Here is a 22,640-nt window from a genome sequence, read left to right as displayed (position 1 = left end):
GAGAGAGAGAGAGAGAGAGAGAAAAAAGGGAAAGTGTAGGAGTTAGATAGAAAGAGAGAGAGAGATAATGAGAGAATTGCCTAGAAAACTGAAATTGTTTTGCTAAGCTTCTAATTTGGCATTGGTCTATTGTTAAGCGTAAATTGCAAAACTAGAGATGAGCAGGTGGCGTGAACTATCGTGCATAAAATTCGATAGATTATTTTTAATACATTTTCGATTTAAATTGCGTTTTACATATATATAAATTATAGTATATATACAAATATATTTTTTTGATTATAAATATGTTTTAATTTTTGCAGTGAATTTGATTGTTTTTGTAATTTTTTTATAAAAAAAAAAATATTATACATTTTATTCAATTATTACACCTTTTATTTTTATTTTTTATTATTTATTTTTTATTGTTTTATTTTATTTTATTTCTATTATTATTATTATTATTATTTTTATTATTATTATTATTATTTTACCTTTTATTATTTTTTTTTTTTTACTCTCTATACATATATTTTTTTTGTACCACCTTGTACCATCTATACAATTTATATATCTACATTTTTTGTATTCTCCCCTTCATACCACATTTCCAGTCCATCTCTAGCTAGTTGGCTTTTGCATCAGCTGCTCGCAGACGCTCTCTGTTCTGGCCCCCCATTTCTAACAAGAGCGAGTCAAGCAGCCTGGCTAATGCGGCTTAGTTTTGTTAACGATTTGCAAACACGTGTGACTTGCTGCCACAGACCGAATGCTGACTACCGAACCGCACCGCCTTCAATGCCAATTCTAATGGCGATTGCGAGCAATCCCCCCATTCGCAGATAAACAACAACGACAACAATGAAACATTCGCTTTGATGATATCTAGACATGCTAGATTTAGAGCTATGGCATCATATCCCGCTCAGACTTATGGATGTGGGCAGCCCGTGAATAAGTCAACATAAGATAATGCGATGTGATTGTTTACACAAAATAAAACCATGCAGTAAAGTGTATATAAATTTCTCTAAGAAAGTGTATATACATTTCTCTAAGAGCAAAAAACAAAGTTGCAATTTGCTCTTAAATTGGCCTTGACTGCATATTGCTGAAACCGGAATTTATAAAGAATTCATATACTTTACACAATATGATGAAAATAAATTTTAAAAAATAATAATAATAATAAATATAACGGGAGCAAATACTTGATTTTCAATATATATATATATATAATTAAGTATTTGCATACTAAAGTTTATAAAATACATACAGCTATTATATTTATAAAAATCTTAGGTATATATGTATACAAAAATAAAAATTCTGATAAGAATGTCTAAAATAAGTTAAAAATATTTTTGTTCAAAATTTTTTTGCTATACATTCAAAAAAATAAATATAAAATAAATACATATATAAATATATCTAATTTAATTAAAATATACAACAAATATATAGAATTCGATATGATATTTTTATGTAGGTATATCTTATTAAAATTGCAGCAGTTTTATCTGAGAGCGTCTGAATACATATGTATGTATGATATTATGTATATGTATATAAATATATCGTGTATATGGTTAATCTGTAGCTCGCTAAGCTTTTTTTTTTTTTTTTGCCCGCGCGGTTCTAAATTAATTGCCTTAAGTGCCCAAGTAGAATAATTTGAGAGATTCAACTTCTACAGATTGAAAATTTCATTATACAATAACAAACAATTCAAAACAATATTAAAAAGAAACCAATGGAAGTGATTCAATTCGGTTTACTAATAATGATTTTTTTGTTAGATATTTATACCTTATATATATTTATATATACTTTGTTATATATTTATACTTACTTACTTTGCGTGGTTTCTTAAAAATGATTAGTTTTGATTTCTAATTACTCATAAAGAAAAAATGTTTAATTTGTCACCTTATTTTTTTATGGAAATATTTATTGTGGCTTTTTTTTTTTTTTGACTTGCAAATATTTTCTGCTTGATATTGCTTCAATCCGAGCGAGCGAATAGATTACTCACTGAGTGCATTGTCGCATCATGAGGAACTAAGTACAAAAGCATATGTACACACAGGCATATGTACATATTCGTATACATATATTAATATCTATATTATATAATATTGGTGCAATGAAGGCCTACTTTGGTGTCGCTGAGTTTCTCTTTGTCTGACCCACATCTCATAAAGTGAGCGGGTCTCCCGGTGCGAGCTAAGGCAGATTACAGCCCACCTGTGTGACCACCTTGGAGGCGACATTGCTGGCCAAACGGACGCACTCGGTCAGCGAACGTTTCTCCAGCCAGGCGTGCAGGAAGCCCGCAGCAAATGCATCGCCAGCTCCTGTGGCGTCCACCAGCTGCTCGGCGCGTTGTGCTCTGAAATCCTCGAATCGCAAATCGCCGGGTGGTGCGCGCTCTGCCACATAGTTGGTGGCCAGCTGCACTCCTGCATCGCCATTTGTGATCAACAGGATCTTGGGCTGGCCCAACTCCAGCAGCTGGCTGGCCAGCTTCTCCACGGTCTCACAGCCGGCGACGTCGGCCAGTGCCTGAAACTCCTGCCGATTGCCGAATATGAACGTCGCCCGGTGGGCCAGCTGCAGCATCTCCTGCGAGTGCTGGCGCACTATGTAGGGAGCACTGAGATTCAATGCCAGGTAACGACGCTCTCGCACCAGGTGCATCAGTATATAGTCACAGACCTCTTTGCGATACGGCACAAAGAAGCCCTCCACATAAAGAATTTGCCTACGCTCAATCGGACGCAGAAAGCTTTGTGTGTCATGCAAAGCAGCGCGCTTCAGCTCTTGAAGAGAGAAGTGGGCGGATGCGCCGATGTTAGCGTAGAGCGTGGGACTGTCTTTGTACATGAAGCAGACACACTGACCCGTTTGCACATCGTCAACCACTTGCAGGCGTGCCTCGATGCCGCACTCCAGCAGCAGGGAGCGCAGCTCCTCTCCATGCTTATCGCTGCCAATCGAGCCAAAGAACTGGGCATCTGTGCCGAGATGTTTCAGAATACGCGCCGTATTCAATGCGGAACCGCCCGGATTGATTAAACAACTGGAGCTAAAAGAAAAACATATACGAAAATATAGAAATCTATATATACGTATTTCAATTAACAACTGTCTGAGAATGAGTTACCCATTAGCTGCATCTGCGGCAATTTTGTTTAGCTGCTCCAGCTCCATTTCCCCCTTGGAGCCCAGCTTCAGATCATAGCGTTGCAGCAGCTCTGGATCCTCTAGCTTCACCGTGCGATCCAGCAGAGCATTGCCGAAGCAAACGACCTTGCGGGGCCTGCCCAGAAGATTACAAAAATTAGCATTTAGTCAATTTCAAATGGGGAAAAACCCGCCCACGCATACTCACGTATCATAACAAATTTGTGCGGCATCTGACGGCTCATCGGCTCCAAAGATTTTCTCATAGACAGATTGCAGGTACTCCATTGTATTTAAAATCGATTCAACAAATCAAATTTCCCCTCTCGAATGTCTGAAGGCCGCGCTCTATTTGAACAAATTTCGCTGCTCTGGCGGTTCCGTCACTTCCGTCAGCCAGCGACGAACTGAATGCTCGAGCCGGTTTCGCTGTGAGTATTTATATGTATATACCTTATATATATTTGTATATGTACTTCCATTCCGATGCTGAATTACTTTGAAGCTCGCACAAAGAAAAGGTCTGAAACTTCGTTTATTGTTTCGCTTCTGTTCTTGTTGCTGTTGTTGTTGTTGTCGGTGGTCATATTTTTAGATTTTTGGCTGCTTTTTCTTCGACTTCTTTTCGTTCTTCGTGATTACATCACAGAGCTTTTCACCGTGCCAGACAATGTGGGATTTGTTCTAATGAGTCACCCTGTGCCGCATTTAAAGTTCAAATCGAAAAACATCAGGAATGCGTTAAATTGCTCTATTATAACAATAATTGTTGGTATTAGAATAATACAATTCCGCAACGTGCAAAAAAGAGTAGACACTCTTTAGATCTTATTCAACACTGATTTCGCAAAAGGTCAGCTGTTAGCTGGCATTTGTTTATGTGTAAGAAGCAGCAGAGCTTTGTTCGTTTGCCGGCAAAACAAATGCCCAAGCAAAAGCTTTCGGCATAACCTTGAGCTTTTGTGAGCGAGCTGTGCTGCCAACTTGCTTGAAGAGGAAAAAATCCGTTAAAAATGCTTGCTGGTTGCTTAATTAAATTCAAAATGAGGAAATTTTACCATAAGGCATGTGAACTACAGGGTAATTTATAAAGAACACGCCGATTGAAAATCTTTGTGGTTATTGAAAAATTTTAATCAAACATTTGATGAATACATTTATTTTGTTTATGACTTCATAAAAAGATTTCAAAAGAGATTTTATTTTTTAATTTAAATCGAAAACTAACAAAATGGTTTTTTATATATAACAACTAAAACAACAACAATAAATCATTGTACATCTTAAAATAAATATAAGAAATGAAACATATAAAAAAAATTTGTAATTTTAATAAATATATAAAATTTGTAATTTTAATAAATATATAAAATTTTTAATTTTAATAAATATATAAAATTTTTAATTTTAATGAAATTAAATTATATAGATTGACTAAATGGAAATTTAGATAATATAAAGAAAACTACAATTTCTTTGGGACTTACCACTCAGAGTAGTACTTTTTTAGTTATTTATACGATACCACACAAATATGCGCTTCAATCATTTGGGGGGAATTTTCTCATATGCCTACACGAATCGTTTTCTTTTTTGTATGCAGCGAAAAAATACAGAAGCTGTGCGTAGATAAAAAAAAGTCTCTGGCATCTCTGCATCGCAAGACATTGAGTCTTTTGATAAAGCATTCAACCTTATTCTGCACTAGGGTTTACCCAATACTAAGAAATTCCCCTTAAACACATATCTTGCACATACATAATTGCAGCTTGAAAACTTGACCAGGTTTTGAGCTCTCTCAGTGGCGCTCTTAACTGGTCTTAAAGCAGCGCACGTGAGTGGAAACGCGACACAGTCAAAGCGAACGCAAAGCGCGTCAGGTATTGCAATCGAACTTTGGACTTGCCTTCCATATCGGTATGGATCCATAAAAATGCGTATGTACGTTGACCGTTTGTGTATGGGTGCGTATGTGTGTATGCGTGTATTTTAAAGGGAATTCGAGTAAACCTGTTTTCTGCCGTAGCCATGCACCGGCCAGTCCATCGCTGAGTGACAAGATTTGGTCTTTTGAGTCATGTCGAACATATTTTTAGTTGAGCGGCATGACTCAGCGCGAATGTGAGAATTCCATCATTAGCCATGCGACGGCCACTTGTTTCGGTGTGGCATGTAGCAGCCCATAAGCCAAGACGAACAGGTAGAAGCTATACGAAACCCCTACCTATTTTCCATTGTGCATCATGCGTTATTCGCATGTAACTGAAACTCAACTACAGTGATATTTGATACGTGTTTTTCTTTACCTTCTTGCACATACATATATACTTCGCATCCAGCAGAAAATCGAACATGAATGTAGTCTATGGATTAATTGGATTGATTAATGTACTATTTGCATTACATTGTTTCTATTGCAAAGGAAATTTCGAGATTAGTCTATGGATTAATTGGATTGATTAATGTACTATTTGCATTACATTGTTTCTATTGCAAAGGAAATTTCGAGATTAAAATTTGGAGTATATAAAACAAATTACTCATATGTATGTAGAATGTTCAGCAGGAAGAATTCTGAACTGGGCTAAAATTTTAAAAATTATAAAATACTATAAATAAATTGTTTGTGTACTGAAAAGAGAAAATATATAATACTAATTCTAATAAAATATAATATATACTTTTACTTAAGTAATTTTCATTTTAGCAATAAATGTGTCATGCTTGCATTAAACTTTTTTTTAGGAATTGTATAAAAAAAACAACCAATATAATATAAAATGTCTAAAAATAATATAAATATTAAAAAATGCATCAAAAAGCTTCTCATAAATAAATAAAGTTTTCTTGACATTTTTTGAAAGCCTTAATGTTATATACATATATGTATGTATAATATAATTTATTTTAACATGCAAACAAAATGTGCTTAAAATAAAATTTCACAGGCTCACAATAACAAAGCTTTGAGCTCCAAATATATGATTTTTTTATTTTTATTTATTTTGGGGGCAAGTCTGTCACGATGCAGTTGCAGTTGCTTAATTTGGCTGTACTTTAAAGTAGAGCTCACTGTAAATGTTGTTGCAGTGCACTTTCCCGTTTGTCAACAACACTGAGGCGTGGCCGAAGTTCATTGGCCATCGAAAAATTGGCGCGCAAATTCTGTGGCCTGATCCAAGATATATACGTATAAATATAGTATGCCATTTGCTGTTCTCTTTTCCTTGTTATTGTTATTGTTTCCTACGCCTCAATTGTATTTTTGAGCTGAGCTAGGCGAAAATTTGCAAGCCGTGTTTTTCGTTGTTTATGCGCAGCAAGTTAACAATATTTATATTTAGACTTCAGATAGGTCAGTGTTTTCAAGAAGATCTTTACGTATGGAAGATATACCGGGTGATTAACCGCTTGCCCCAATAACGCCAGCTAAGCCCTTTTCTCTATGTACATACTTACTGTTTTCATATTTGTTTACGGACAGTTCATTGAGTTCAACAAATATTGCACATCAAATTATAAATTTTGTTTTTCCACGAAGTTCATTAAACTCGATTGGCTTTGCTTTTAATGTGGGAACTTTATTTCGCATTGGTTTTAAGGTAAGAAAGGCAGAGTTATAGCTGGCCTAAGTGAAACACAATAAATTCCTTGGTGATTTCCAAGAAATACGTAAATCACTGACAAATTGTCGTACATTCAACCAAAATGTGTATAAAATTTACTTCATCAATTGAATTTCACATGATTTTTTGCATATTTCATATTGTATTTCATTTATTTGTATATACGTGCCTTTGGTCAGGTCAGGCTAATTACAAAAATATTATTCTGAAAAAAAACAACGCTCAGCATAAATACAAAAAATGCTCGCACAACAAAATCGAATATAAAATACAAAAACAAGTGCAAAAGAAGCCAAGAAACAGAAAAAAGCATGTGAACGCCAACGCCATAACGGTAAATGAACTGCCGCTTGACAGACTTTCAATTGATGCCAATTGCCAGATGAGGCAGCTGTGCCCAATGCATAATAGTTCCTGAAACTGAATTATACGCGTCTATATAAATTTAACAAATGCATCATCACAGAGAATATACAATATATTTGAGTGTCTTTATGGTGCTTGGTTTTTTTTGGCTGGTTTCCCATGTGTACGTATTTACCCCCTGGACTGGTATTCATTCACTAAAGTTTCAAGCGAAAAAAAAGCACAGCAACAACAACAACAACAATAACAATGCCAAACACAATTTTATGTGTTTGTCGCGCGCACATTAATTAAACAATGAGACAGCAAAACACTTTCGCACAGACATCAAGTATACGCAACGTGCGCCGCGGACCCAATTTGACGTCAGCTCTGCATACATATGCGCATATGTATATGTGTATACATGCACGTACATGTATGTAAGTATGTTTGTAATCGACTTAAGCATAAATGCTCTTATGCTACCTTTGAGTCATTTGGCACGACCTGTTGACCACTTTGGCGCATAGCCAAATGCATGACCAGCCATCAGCTTGAGTTCGCGTGAAAAGCGAATGCTGAAAATTGATGATTACCGTTAAATGGGCTATAATCAGACACGAATTGAGCAGCTAGCTGAATTTTCCCCAAAAATCTGTGTGTGACACTACGAATTTTGAGGGAAATTTAAAATGATTAACAAATTCAACGAAAACAGATTGCTCGATATCAAGGCAATTCATTGAGAGTAAAAGTTCGAACGAACATTCAACTGGGATGCACACATACACTATCATATAGATATGCACTCAAGCTGTGCTCAGAGCGCGCACCCAAAGAGCGGCATTGAGACGAGATGAGTTTGAGCTAAAAGGGCAAGGTAAGCGGCTGCAGTGCGTAATAAAAGCCACAGAGGAGGCACGAAATAAACTTTGCTAATTGCCAAAATTAACGGAAATCTTTGGCGGCATCCATGCAAAAGCCAGCAACAAAAAGGCATAAAAAAAACTTGCTGAAGCTTCAAATTTAGAGCGCGAACGGAGGTGTCAAGCGAAAAAATTACTTGGAATAAAGCACACACACACACATACTCACACACACACATACACTTTTCGAGAGAGCGAACGAGAGTGAGAGCAAGTACGCCGGCTATCTGCTGCGTGCAAAAATTCGAAAAAAGCTCTGCTCAGCCATCGAGAGAGAGAGAGCAAGCGTCAGCACATGTTCAATCGTGTCTCTCCTCTTATGAAATTCGTACGCGGCGAGAGCGTTGCTATAAAAGCGGGCCGTCGCTATCGTTTGGCATTCATTGTGAAATTGAAAATCAAAATTGAAACAGGCAGCAAGCGAAACGGTTGAACGGATTTCAAAGCGCACCAACGTCAACGTGAAAAGAATTTCATAAGCAAAAGTTAATAGAGCGCAAATTGCCAAACCATAAACTCGCAAACAAAACAAAAAACAACAATTAAAAGCTAATCAAAAATTGACTAACGCTAAATAAGACATTAGCAACCACAAGAAAAACAAAGCAGTGCCAAGCCGAGACAAAGTGTGCGTTACGCAAACACAGAAAGTGCAAAGAGAAGCTACAAAAATAGCTGAAGCTCAAGCTCAAGTGACAAAATCAGAAGAGATTAACAACTCCAATATGGTCGTTGAGGAATCAGCCAACATGCATCACTATCACAACCACAACAACAACAGCCTGGAGCTGACCGAGTGCGCCATGCCTATCGGACGTACCGTTAAAACGGCTCTGCTGCGTGCCCAATCGGAGGCTCGCGTCATTGTCGGTCTCTCGGCCGCGATCAATACCCTCTCCAAATCACCAGAGGGTTCATTGTTTTGCCTGATGGCCGTGCCAAAAGATGGCGATTCGGCCACACACATGCACGAGGTGCTGCTGGAGGCGTTCTGCTATGAGAACGATATCTATGTCATCAAGGTGGACGACGCCACCAAGCTGAGCCGGATTCTGGGCCAGGAAAGCATCGAGTCGTGCTGCCTGATCCAAAAAACCTGGGCAGGCGAGCAGAACGAGGAGCAGCTGAACAAGGCCGAAAATCAACTGGTCGACTACTGCGAGGCACATTGGGATGCGCCCCAACATCCCATTGTCCAGCTGCCCGCGGTGTAGGCGCGTTCGGAGAGATGGCAGCAGCTATGAGTTGAACAGCCCGTCACAGTGGGGCTAAACATGGGTTTAAATCGAACAATCAACCAGTTAAGACAAGGTTAATGTACCCGAACGTTTGGAGAGTTCTGCGGAAACCGACGTTGGGACAGATTCCAATTACATATAATACAACATATATATATGCATATGTATAAGTGTATATAGAAGGAGCTGGAAGAAGGAGAGCAGCGAAAGCTAAAGTCGCTGCGAAACGTTGAATTATGCTAGAGAGTGAGCGAGAGAGACAGAGAGAGGCAATGGCAATCGATGGCGACAACGACCTTCGTTGGAGCAGACGAGAATGCAGCAGAAAAAGCAAAAAGTAACAAGCAACAAGCAGCAGCCGTGGCAGCAGCAACAACAGCTGCTGCGGAAGTGCATGCACTCTCTCAAGCTCCCACTCTCTTTGATCTGGCACCAATACAGCCATACACCAATACAGCAACACACCAACACAACGGCACACGTTTAAGCGCGTGACAAGCTGCTGGTTTTTATATTTTTTTTACTAAGAGAGAGATTATTGATAATGGCGAATTTTTCGTTCTCGTTGAACAGATTTACGCATAAATTGTAATACACTCAATTAAAAAAAAAAAAAATATGTAAAAAAAATATTGTAATTTGTATGTTAAAGTTAAAGTTTTGTTATGCTAGCTTTTCATATAATGGCGTAGAAATTGTACAAAAGAGAAAAACATTGAAAAAAACCAACAAAAAAATGTTATTTAATTTTAAGTCACAAAATTAAAGAAAAGAATTTTTTGAAAAGAAAAATAAAAAAACTTAAAAAAGAAAACCCTCAAAAATCTTCTTATTTATACAAATTTTCAGCTCTTTATTTTACAGCCAATTTGGAATTCGAATGACAAATTCTTGACGTCAAATTCATAGAAACACCTTAAGTCCGAAAATCTCAGCGGAATATCAATCAATATTTAAAGCGCTTTATCAGCGGTATTCCCCCAATGAATCTCATTTATGGGCACGCTCTTATCAAGCCTATGCATGTGCCACATTTACATACATACATGCATACAGACAGGTATATGTGTATGCACATGTGTGTATATACTGCTTATATGGTCTGAATCAAAGCTGTAAAGTGGCCAATTAAAACGTTCACCTTATATGGACACTACGTGCACGCTTCAGCCAGAGACATGTTAATATAATCAATGCCAGCGATCCAGACAGCGCGACTTCGTGCCATTAAACATGGAAAAATTTGTTTGCAGAGCTCGTCTGAAACAAGAAGCTAAAACAACAATTTGCAACATATCATCTTGGGAGTTGCTAAGAGCCACGTATAACTTGTATAGGTCAGTTAGCTCTAAACTGAAACTCGAGACAATTTGTAAATGGAAAAAAAAAATAAAATGAATTCAAAAAAACAAAAACAAAGAAATTAGTATAATTGGCTATTAATTAGCTTGAGACAGACATATATGTACATACATACATATGTATGTATGTAATAATAAAAAAATTATCTGAAATTATGTGTACATACATGTGCATGTATATGTATGTATAATATTAATATTATGATCTTAAATTATTAACAATTAATATCATTTATGCTAGTTTACGTAAGGCATTTACATTTTAAAGAGAGACAGCTTATATTTCATATACATATATTTTTTTACACTGGCTTAAAAATTAAATTATATATTTATTAATATTAATAATAATTCAAGTTTTGTCTAAACTCATCTTATTATTTTTTTTTTTTTTTTTCAAGAAGAAATAAAAAAATAATAATAATAAATACAAATAATAATAATTTCTTAGCCATTTTAAATTCTTATTGATTTTTTATTATTTTATAATTAATTGGAAAGTCTTTTTTATCAATTCCCTATTTTATATATTTTATTAAATTTATATATATTTTGTTTTCAAGTACAATGACAATCGAATTTCTCTTATGATTACATAATATTTATACATTCATTTTAAGTCTTTTACATTTTCTTAACTTATATACATATTATATTCTTGAGCTTCCAATTGATCTGTTTATTAATTATAAATGAAAAATTACGCAAAATAATTTACGAGAAAAAGTTCAAAGAATTATTGAAATTAATGTACATTTGCTGCTGTTAAAAGGGCTCTATTTACCCTAAATGTAACACTTTGGAGCGCTACTTAAGTCAATTATATAAAATGCCATTTCACATGAACCCATTAATTAGTAACTTACATGCTTGAAGCAAAAACATTGCTAATTTGCCCAGATTGACGCTTACCTCTGATCAGGTGCAGTTCGTTGATCAGTTATACAATGCGGTACATTGCTAGTTTGTATTGCCCGTTAATCAGCTGCTCAGCCAGTTTCAGTTCAGTTTATTCAGTCAATATTAGACATGCACGAACAGGTAGATCATCAGCGTACTTTACACCTGCTGCGTTAATTCCAAAGAACACAGCTGAGGCAAACTCTATGTAAGCATTTTTGCCAAGTCATGAGTAACATTCATTGAACAGCTCGATTTGTTGTGTGAGTGGGGAAATCCTAGGCCAAATACCATTTAGGAGGGCATGGTGAATGCAACGTTTGCTCAGGTAGTTCACAATCCACATAAGGCGTGACTGAGTAGAAAAAAATATATTCAAAAAACTTAAGCAAACGAGTGCTGGGAGCACGAGCCAAGGCGAACAATCAAGCGGAAAAGATGATGAGCGACAATGGTGACATCGTTGAAGGCAATGAATCATACAAATATATATCGATTAATACCGATTAGTATCGATGCTTACAGCTTGACCCCAGCCAGTGAGAAATTAGCATATTTTCAAGTAAAAATAAACCGTTCAGCTTAATAGCTACCCGACCGAAGTCTAATGAGAAACAATTGAGATGTCGTCGAAGGTAATGATTCACATCGATTCATAATGCTTGATATCGATTCATGCTAAGCTCAAACTAACAATAAATTAGCATATTCTCAAATGTATCCGTCAAATGTATCCGTTAGCTAGCTGAAAGCACTACGTTTCCAGTTTTAGCGACAACTTTTCAACTTCTCAACTTGCTAATTAGAGAGAGGGGTAGTTGTTTGCCCACTGACTACCCTACAAGCAAACCTGAAATATACAACTCAATATAGCTCAAACTTAAACTCACTAAATAAACTGGATTTCAGTTCAGCTAACCCTGTTTTTTTTTTTTTTTCATATTTATATTTTGTTATTGTTTACTTTGATTAGGATTTCCATTTACGCGCGCCAACATGTTTTTAGTTGTAATTGAATAATATTATTCAAATACACGAGATTCGCTTGAACTGAATTATTCTCGTTGCCTCTATTCCACATAAAAACAAATACTATATATGACTTTATAATACTCTAATAAAAAGACAGCAGAGCTTATCAATATTCACTTAAACATGGATTATATTTATTATATGGCAAGTGAGTTATCGCTGGGAATTTCTATGGAAACCCTCCCATTTTCGCAATGAGATAAGAACGTTTGTCTTGCTTATTAGGCCAACTTTGCAGTAACTGGGATTCACCAAGCACCCAAAAATAAAGTTAAGAAAAAGTTAACACATTCAATTGGCTTCTCATTGAGTTTAACAAGAAATGTCACTAAAAAGCGGATATTTATTTTTAAGAAGATGAAATATGTACATAAATAAATAACCTATTTATACCTAATTTTTTTTTTTGGTTTTATCTGACGTCTACCGGGTATTAATTGATCTGTTTGTGCCAATGGCCACAGATAACTTCCAAAAATTTCCAAAATTTAGTATATCATATCAATCTATCAAATATATAGCAGCTGGCTGGCACGCATATTTTTTGTGATTTGTTTACGATTATTATATATTTAGTTAATTGTATTTGTTTGAACCGCTCTGAACCTTTCCACTGCGCCGCATCAATTGATTACACAGACACAAATACACACACGAGACGCGCTGGGCACGAGACGCGCTGGGTCCGAGCGGGTGAAATATAGTTATACGATGAATGGAATACTGCTTATAACCGGTTTTGATTTTTTCACACAAACACACACACACACACACATTACATAATTTACTGCCTAGAGCAGAAAAATAAGCGACGGAGATTCCCATAAACAAATATATAGATAATATAAATAAAACCTGCAATCGCGTTTACTATGAAAGTGCATTCACTTTTTATGAGGTATTTTTCGGAACTGTATTAATAAAATTATATACAATATTATATATATGGGCGTATTTCTTTAATGAATGCTTCAATTGCTTGGCAAGAATTGATATGGTTTATTTATGGAAAATTCGTGGAAGCAATTGATAAACCTTAAGCATGTGTACATATTTACAAATATGTATATATATGTATGTATATATTAAAACAACAAACTCACTTAAGCATCTCATTTAAATGCATTTAATTAACAACTGATAAGCTTTATAAATTCGAATAACAAATATTGCACATTTACTTAAGTTACACAAACAACCAATACCAGACCATATTGGGGCATTGTAAAACTCAAATAATGTAAAGCCCTTAGCTAAATACGATATATCGCCTAAATATACAATACTTTCCTCAAACAAATATTTCTAAAAATTTTCCCTGTAACTTTTCAAATATTTGCGAAATTAAATCAATGCGAGGCGCGTGCTGAGCAATCACAGATACTGCCCACATACATACATAAATATATATATGTGTGTGTGTGTGCATATATTCATATTACATATTTATGAAGAAATTTCTCTCAAAAATCAATAAGAGAAAACCCATTTCGCAATTCACTCAATCAATTAAGCACTTTTATATGCATTTGTCTGAAGATCCCAAAGTGAAAAGTACTTCAAACAGACGACAAAAAGGCCTTATCAGGCACAAACAAGACCTAGTAACTGTGACTTTGCAGTAAGAGAGATTGTGGCCCCACTCCAATAAGAGTCCAAGGTCAGGCACGGGAATTTCTCACACACATACAAAGTGTTTGACCATAATTATTAGACTTCTGGCTTGTTTGCTCTATATAAATGGAATTCCGTATTCCGAATTCTGTTGAAATTCATTGTGTAAACAATTGGAACAGATCTCTGACCTGGAAACAAAAGTCTATTTGTATTAGATATCTTGCACATTCCCAACAATCCATTGCGGAAAAATTTCAACCATGAACTGCGCATCGAATTAATTGTGAGTAGAGCAAGAAAGCAGGAGCCATAAAGACAGGGATAGAGCTAGAAAGATAATAGCAACGCTGCCAATGATAAAGCCAAATATGAATATTTTAGAGACTTTTTGTGTGTGCTCTATTTGCTCTATGTCCGCTGAAGCGCAATTGCACCTGTGCACTAGATTAAATAGTCTGAATTCAGCCACCATGTAAGCAAACCCAATCGATAAAAAAAATGAGCATAGTCCCCAACAAAGTCGAATTAACACCACGTTTACGTTTGTGAAATGCGTGTGTTGGCATACATAAATATAATAATCACACTTTGCTGTCTGCTGTCTGGATCGTGCTATATTATTTAATCTTTGATACCCTGTAATTTAATTGGAATTGCTGAGAGTATATAGACTATTAAACTGTTTTGATAAATTATGAATGTCATGAAGAAAAAAAAAAAATAAATAAAGAAAAAAAAATAGATATAAACATTATTTTCATATTACATTTTTGTATTTTAGGCAGACTTTCAGTTAGTCTAGTTGATTCTGGGCAACAAAATATTAGTCTAATATAGATAATATAGTCTAATAATTTAAAAATACTAATCTTTTGCTTTAAACATAAAAGTTCTTAGCTCCACATATTAAAACTACTATCACGTCTACAGGGTATTTGCCCGTTCGGCACACTCAAGCCACTTCCACTCTCAACTAGTTTTAGTTAATTGGGCTGCCATTGATTTCTCTTCTGGGGGTCGCTTCGAGCGCTTTTTGCAGAGACGGCGTCAGTTAACATAAATGCGCTGAATTTCACAAGAATGCGACGGGGCGTTCACAGTTGATTTTCGATAGCATCGTTATCTCCACTCAACTCAACTTGTTTCGACTTGCTCGTACAGCGCGTGCCAGGCAGCAAAGAAACTTTGAATTGTTTGCTGATAAGGACTGTGAAAAAAGCTAGCAAGAGAGACGGAGAGAGAGAGTGAGAGTGAGATGGACGGAAAGCGAGAGCAATATTGCGAGATAGAGAGCGCCAAGGGCTGTTCAACTCAGGGTTCTGGGTGGGGGCTTCCACCTGTTGTGCGACATGCCCGAGCACGTTTCGAGCGAACAATGTGCAACTGTAAAAGTTCCGTTTGACTGTTTTGTTTTGTTTTTATTCGTTTTTTATTGAACGTACGAAACGTTATAAAATTCTTGAAAAACAATCGCAGGAATTGTGCACATGTTGCCGTTGTCTGTTTGCTTACGCAAGTCGTTGCGCATACGCAGCGTGTGACCGTGTTTACCGTTACCGCAGGCTGAGCCACCCAAAGCCACCCATCCACAAAAGAAACTTCCAGCCAGCAGAGCTTGCGTCAATGTCATAAAACTTTCTCACGTAAGTCAAATTTAGCTGTTGCTTATCCCCCGACAAGCAGAACAGATTGCGGCTCATCCCCAAAACATCGACTGGATATTACGGGATGTATTAATACGACTTAATGACCGCATTTAAATCCAAACTTTAACGTTTATGTCACATTAAACGCTTGTTTAATGAAGCTATAGCGATATTCCTTAATGAAGTGCATCGGGAAACTGTCAACATGCTCGGCTTATACGCTTACTTTTACACCTAACTGTATGCGCCGATCGGGTATATCATAATTTAAACCGCATTTATGGGGCTGCAGTAAATAAATTGCCAAATAAACAAAAGAATTCACCTACATTTCCCAAGAATCGCACAGGGGAAGTACTATACACAAAAGTTTATAAATATTCACAATTTCAAATCTAAACATTGAAAACCTACGCCAGATTATATATATCACGTCACATTGGAACCTACATTTCCTAAGAATCGCACAGGGGAAATACTATACACCAAAATTTTATTATCGAGTCAATGTGTAGTATATAAATATTCAAAATTTCAAATCTAAACAATGTAGACCTACGCGAGATTATACATATCACGTCACATGGGAACCCGTGACGAAAACATATTCATGACGTTAAGGGGGAATATCACAAATTTCGAAGCTTTATATGTAGAGAGAAAAAGAAAGAAGCATTAAAAATCACATGTATATTTTTATCTCAAATTTATATTTCTCTTGGTGCTTAACAATTGTTTTGTTTTGTTTTGATTCGCGATAGTTCCACGCCTACATACATGTATGTATACACATATGTATAAATTTCAATTTTATGTTCTCTTTGCCAAGAGCTTTTTAATAAACCTATTCAAAGTAAATCCAGTTATTTTTGTGCTAATTCTAGATAAATTTGGCTGGCTAGCATGAATTAGCATAGCTCGCAGAACTCATTAAAATGTTTTCATAATATGTTTTATTAAATTTAACAGGTTTCAAATGATAATCATAATCAAACATATACTCATTATTTGTTTATACTAACTCTTTAAGGTTCGATAACTTTGCGGAATTTCATGTCACAGCTCGCTGCATTGTATAATTTTCTCTATAGACAGCTGTTTATGTATGTCTGTATATAGGCTCTAAAAGTAACCTAAATGCCATAGCAACAGCCAATGTTTATGTATTAGCTGTTGCCAATCTACATACATATACATATGTGTTTGCCAAGTGAAGCAAACTTTAAAGCATGTATGTCAAGCATACGCACTGTTGCCGCTGATAGCTCCACAGCGCCCCGCGGCACCCCTCGCAGCTACCTCAAGCGAAAGGCGTTAAACTTATCGTCTTTCAAATTATCAATGCCTGCTGCCTGTAGAGTTGCCAATTCATGTGATTCATTTAAATCTTATTCATAAATATAGTATATATATAAAAGTGTCAAGCGACTTTGAACCTGGTTAAAGAGCAACTTCTAATCATCTTATCTTTCGCTAGTTCTTTAAAGATTGCAATACAATATATATTCACACTGACATTTCTAGTTTATTCCGATATATATGCAAATTATGCTTTTGAATATGAGCAGCAACTGTACCCCACACAGAAACGACTGTCATTAGTTTGGCTTATCGCAAACGTGATAAACCACATGTGACTAACGAGCAGATCACGTTTTTCGCTGATGTATTTGGCACAGGAGCATATAAAATGTTTCTATTTCTGTGGCGTGGCAACAATTATATTTATTATGTTTACCATCAAATAGGCCATATTAATACAGTGATATTAGCCAATCAATATTATATGTATATACGCCGATAAATAATATGCCCAATGCAGCCAATGACCGTTATAAATCAAGTAAATTGCCCAACTAGTTATTGTCGGTGGTGGATCATACGTGGTGGTTGAAATGAAGTGTGGGAGTATATAAAAGGACTCGATGATATCTTTAAATAGAAGACAATAAAGTGCAAAGTCTTCAATTATAATACAAATATTATTGTCAATAATCAGCATGAGAATCATCATTAAAATAATAGATAAATAAAATAGGAAATGATAATAATATCTTAGAAAAATCAAAATAAAATAAAAAAAAAATAAATAAATAAATAAAAATAAATATATTATAATAAATACAAATATACTTTAACTCATACTAATACTAATATGAACATTATATGTAACAATAATAACATGAAGATAAACAACAGTAGTAAGCAAACAAATGGCTTTTAAGAACCTCGTTCAATTAGACCTCAATAACAACGCACTTGACCATCAAGATGAGTAATGTGGGTAACTGGAAAACCATGCCAAGAATAGTTTCAGCTGTCGCCATCGATGGCTCTATTTTTACAAACAATTCAGCTTTAATTAAGATTAAGTATTTTACAGCCGAGTGCAATTAGATGTCATAACAAAATACTACATTCGCCGAAATGCGCCAGACATGGCACGGCTATTGCCCCTCGTCTCGGCCAATGGGCATTTATCTAATCGGCTTATCAGTTATACTGGGCGAGAGTATTCAGCGAGTGTCTCACGCCTCCGATTGGGTGGCCAAAGCATGCTCAAGGCGCCACAAAGACCCACATTCCCTCAGCTGACGGTCGCTTATCTCCAGGAGGTTAGCAACCCGAGCTCCTCTCTCTTTGAATGACAGCAATCGCATACTTCATGTGACACGAGTAAATGGGCAAATACTTGTAAGGAATGTACAAAAATAAACTGAGGAGGTACGAAAATAGCTTTGGTGCAGGGCTAAAATTAGCTCAAGGTAAAAAAGCAAATGTTGACAAATTCTGCATAAATAGCAAAAACAATAAGCAAACAGCGCAATAATAATAACAAATCGCGGAAAATTTTATATCAGCTATAAAAAGACTAGACTTATATGTATGTATATGTGTGTATATGTATACCTTAGAGACCTTATCAGACGACGCAGTTCCGAGGAAAAACAAAAACTCAAGTGCGCCCAGTTAAAGCCGAACCGAAACGGGGGGGAACCACCCGAACAGTAGCGCCAAATATGGGCAGTATTTAATGGGCTGGTGAAATTATTTGTAAGTATCTCTATTATGTATTAGCGATATTATAGAGAGTCTTATAGCTGAGCGAGTTATGTGAATTATTGAAGAAACGAACTAAAGACTACAATTACTGCTGCATGAAGTTCTAGATTAAGATAACGGTTGACAGTCTCAATAAATGTTTTGTCTAGCATTATTAGACAATTATTGAAATTTGTTATTCCATTTTATGCATGGCCCAGATTTCTTTCAAATATTATATAAATAAAATAAAAAATATACACAAAATAACAGATACTTATATAGTATATATACTAGCCAATGGAGCAATTAAAATAATAATTATTGCCAAAAAATAAACAAAAGTAAAACCAAAATGATTTCTACAATTTCAATTGACTTGTATTATATTTAAATCGACTGTATATCTATGAAATTGTTAGTCGAATCACTCCCGTTGGAACGATGACACCAAAGTGGAAAACTTCCATAATACTTTTGTATTTGCTTCTAATCGAAAATGTTTACGTAATTAAAATTGAATTCAGCTGCCTTGCCATCTTCTTTAATCTGTATTTTCCAGATGAAGGCCACTGTGAAGTTTACAAATGTTAAATGTGGATCCCTAGACCCAAGCTTGTCCGCCATCGATCAGTGTCGCCTTCGTGCGATCAGCCGCAACAAAACCCTCCTAAATATTGCGGTTAATTTGCTGAAGACAGCCAAAAAACTAGACCTCCATTGGCAAACGAAGGTATGGGGAAATGGCTACAAGCCCTGGTTAGGCGAATATAATATCGATTTCTGTGCCTACTTACGCAAACCCAATCATCCCGTGGTGAAAATATTGTATGACGCCATCAAGCCCTTCACAAACATAAACCATTCGTGTCCCCTTTCGGTGAGTAAGAGCTCATATGATCTATCTATCTATCTATCTATCTATCTATGCTTCTAATGCAGGGCATGCTAATTGTCAAGGACATGTTCTGGGACATTTCCAACTATAAATTGCCTATGCCCAGTGGAGACTATTTAGTGGTTCTGACTTGGAAACAAAACAATATCCCCAGCATATACACGAATGTATATTTCACTTTTAAACAAGATCTTATCTACGATTGATTGCAATTGGAATATCGAATTTAAGTGCAATTACGTATTGTCAAATATGAGTTTCTTAAAGCTCAAAATAAAAATTCCATTGTAATGCTATGATTTCTTTAAACTTGAGTATATCATAAAAGTAACTGAGACAAAAGGATATAAAAACAGGGCATATTTTGAACTCTGCATAGGGAATAACGCTTCAAGGAGCAATGAGAAACGTTGCGTATTCATATTATTATGGAAAATTTGGCCATTGCCATAAATATTGAATACGGATCAATTTTAATTTAAAATTTTGTTTTTGATTTTGTTTTTAATCAATGAATAAGCGAAAATCGTTTAATGACATTTTCACTGCTTCAACTGATAGAAAGATATCCACAACAAAATTATGATAATTATACTCGAAATATATTTATTTGGCTTCAACAGTCCCCAATTTGTGAATTTTTCAATTACCGTTGTGCCAATAACACCAAAGTGAAAATGTTTGGCAGTAATTTCGTTTTTCCTCCCTCGAGAAGCTGTGCATGTTAATTTTAATTTATGTTACGTTTTGTAAGTTAGTTTACTTTAATATGTAATCTGTAATTAGAAAAAGATTTGCAAACTAATGTAGAAATTGATATATAATTGAGTTATTCAGCGAAAAGCCAGTCAAGCAGCTGTTTAAATATAACCAAAAAAATATTATTTAAATATTTGTCCAACTTCTAGATAACATGTTCCTCCTAAAATCTGATGCAATAATATTCTAGTTTGCAAGCTCAAACTTGAATTGGGAAAATTTAAATTTACAAAATATTCTAGTCTCAAAATTGATAAAGAAACACTTAAAATCGCCAATGAATGAATTTTAACCTTTCCAATAAACTATTCAATATTCTAGATTATTTTTCCTAGTGTCAGCGCATTTCATACCCAAATCAATGCTGAGCTTACAATAACTGATACGATATATACAAAAAGGTCTACACGTAATTACTCCACAACTGAATTGTAACTGCGCATTAGACATGCCAAATATATGTATGCATGTGTGTATGCATACATACATACATTAGGAATATGGTACGAAGGCCAACTTATCAGGCGTAAACCCAATTTAGGGCAGACGGCTGACAATGATTTAGTCGCTGGCCTCTTGCATCAGCCATTTGAGTTTAGCGATTAGCAATTAATTTGTCAGCTGATTAGCTGTTTGTTCTACTGCTGCAATATTGCGCGCGCGTCTTAAAATTGTGTTTTGAATTTGAAGTTCGTATTTGAAAGCGTGAATCATGCTTGACGCGCACTTTGCTCTCAGGTCTCGTGTCTCGTGGCTCGGTGTCTCATCAGTTGTAGAGGAAATGGGCATTTTCTAGTGTCTGATAAGATTTGCTGCTCGCTTTTCATTGTTATCAGTGGCTGCAGCTTCTTGGCGGATGTGGCTATGACCATATATGGCCAGAACTGATTGGGCCATCTCAATACAATTACACATATTACTCATACGTATGTACATTACTCATACGCCACGTAATCGCCCCGATGCCTATCGCACAGTAAATGATAGTCCAACGGTTATTTTTTACCGTTCCTCCGCTACGTTACGCTAGGTCAGTTAATAGCTAAGCTGTCAGCTCGTCTGGTCTATATGCTAATTGCTACAATTTTGTAGGTGTCGATGTCGCTATCTCTATCTCTCGCTCCTCTCTCCCTCTCTGTCTCCGTTACTGTTGCCGTGTGATTGTCGCATAAGCATACGAAATTTATTCACCTCACGGACTTCAGTTTACCTGCCCCGCACAGTACGGCAAGTGCCGCGCATCTAACGGATCTTTCCCATCTCAATTGCATATGAGATACATCTGCTGGCTGCTCCAGTTACGCCTCAAGTTGGCTCCGGCGTATGCGCATTTTTAATGCGATTCGTGCGCTCCGCCAAACTGGCGACACAATCAATTCCAACAGCGGACAATTTGCATCAGAACGTTCTATAACTGTTCATTGGGGCAACTTCCTTTGTCTGCGTCCAAATATGATAAGAGGAAACAATTCGGAAAGTTTCGGAGCTAAACACGAATTGTCGAAGCTTCAATGCACTTGGATGGAATAAAGTGAGAGATATTTAACGATAGATAGAAGTATAGTTAGATAGATAGATGAACAGATTGATAGATAGATGAATACATAAATAATATAGGAAGATGGGAAGTGTACGAAATTAATTGCAGCTACATATGAAAGGTCTCTCTATATAGTATTGATTTTTTGGTCTTGTGATAACTTCATATATTATTTTAAAAAATATATAAATATGCAAAAAATATGAAATTATTTAAGCTAAAGTTGAATCATTTCTTTTCTGTAAAGCTTCATTATTTTGTAATATAAATTTTGTAATATTTTTTAATGATCGCTCGATAGTTCCTTATTCGATAAGTATTCCACAATGCTTCTTCTTAGAGTCCAACTTTTCCACACACTTTTCCAACTTCTCCCATGCACTTTCTTCGAACTTCTGCTTAACTATCCACTGAAACCCACATCTGCAGCAAACCTCACAAGAATTCAGCGAGTGCAAGCCGTGTGCAGTGAGAAAGTCGATTGACCCAGCTTAAATACATAATAAATATAAGTAAGCAAAAAATAAGAAAACACCAAC

The 22,640-nt window shown here is 35.8% G+C and overlaps 3 protein-coding genes across 5 annotated transcripts; 2 read left to right on the top strand and 1 right to left on the bottom strand.

The window, feature by feature from the left end:
* Window positions 1-1,912: 1,912 nt before the first annotated feature.
* Adk3 (Adenosine kinase 3) lies at window positions 1,913-4,005 on the bottom strand. Of its 2 annotated transcripts, XM_089261878.1 has the most exons (4): window positions 3,679-4,005; window positions 3,377-3,597; window positions 3,149-3,304; window positions 1,913-3,070 (listed from the first exon to the last, which is right to left on the bottom strand). In XM_089261878.1, the coding sequence occupies exons 2-4, from the start codon at window positions 3,454-3,456 to the stop codon at window positions 2,209-2,211; spliced, it is 1,098 nt and encodes a 365-aa protein (XP_089118004.1). In that variant the 5' UTR covers window positions 3,457-3,597; window positions 3,679-4,005; the 3' UTR covers window positions 1,913-2,208. The 2 variants fall into 2 exon arrangements, with proteins under 2 accessions (XP_089118004.1, XP_017962251.1); XM_018106762.3 differs by having other exon boundaries at window positions 3,377-4,005.
* Window positions 4,006-8,351: 4,346 nt separating this feature from the next.
* Window positions 8,352-10,701, top strand: Gadd45 (Growth arrest and DNA damage-inducible 45). Its single transcript, XM_018106763.3, has one exon. It carries the CDS (start codon window positions 8,794-8,796, stop codon window positions 9,280-9,282), a length of 489 nt encoding a protein of 162 aa, XP_017962252.1. The 5' UTR covers window positions 8,352-8,793; the 3' UTR covers window positions 9,283-10,701.
* Window positions 10,702-15,188: 4,487 nt separating this feature from the next.
* LOC108652689 (uncharacterized) lies at window positions 15,189-20,105 on the top strand. 2 transcript variants are annotated; one of them, XM_089262304.1, is made up of 4 exons: window positions 15,189-15,859; window positions 19,327-19,411; window positions 19,467-19,784; window positions 19,847-20,105. In XM_089262304.1, exons 2-4 carry the CDS (start codon window positions 19,349-19,351, stop codon window positions 20,006-20,008), a joined length of 543 nt encoding a protein of 180 aa, XP_089118430.1. In that variant the 5' UTR covers window positions 15,189-15,859; window positions 19,327-19,348; the 3' UTR covers window positions 20,009-20,105. The 2 variants fall into 2 exon arrangements, with proteins under 2 accessions (XP_089118430.1, XP_089118431.1); XM_089262305.1 differs by lacking the exon at window positions 19,327-19,411.
* Window positions 20,106-22,640: the final 2,535 nt, after the last annotated feature.

This window comes from Drosophila navojoa, chromosome 5 (assembly GCF_054131105.1).
Source record: "Drosophila navojoa isolate 15081-1374.11 chromosome 5, UAZ_NAV_1.0, whole genome shotgun sequence".
Lineage (NCBI taxonomy): Eukaryota > Metazoa > Arthropoda > Insecta > Diptera > Drosophilidae > Drosophila > Drosophila navojoa.
This window is presented reverse-complemented; position numbering and strand designations above follow the sequence as displayed.

Bases quoted from the DNA above. Each gene is read 5' to 3' on its own strand.
- Adk3 (XM_018106762.3), bottom strand. From the start codon at position 3,456: ATGGAGTACCTGCAATCTGTCTATGAGAAAATCTTTGGAGCCGATGAG. The intron at 3,305-3,376 runs GTGAGTATGCGT...TCTTCTGGGCAG, and splicing joins GCACAAATTTGTTATGATAC to GCCCCGCAAGGTCGTTTGCT. The intron at 3,071-3,148 runs GTAACTCATTCT...TTTTTCTTTTAG, and splicing joins GCCGCAGATGCAGCTAATGG to CTCCAGTTGTTTAATCAATC.
- Gadd45 (XM_018106763.3), top strand. From the start codon at position 8,794: ATGGTCGTTGAGGAATCAGCCAACATGCATCACTATCACAACCACAAC.
- LOC108652689 (XM_089262304.1), top strand. From the start codon at position 19,349: ATGACACCAAAGTGGAAAACTTCCATAATACTTTTGTATTTGCTTCTA. The intron at 19,412-19,466 runs GTAATTAAAATT...TGTATTTTCCAG, and splicing joins TTCTAATCGAAAATGTTTAC to ATGAAGGCCACTGTGAAGTT. The intron at 19,785-19,846 runs GTGAGTAAGAGC...CTTCTAATGCAG, and splicing joins ACCATTCGTGTCCCCTTTCG to GGCATGCTAATTGTCAAGGA.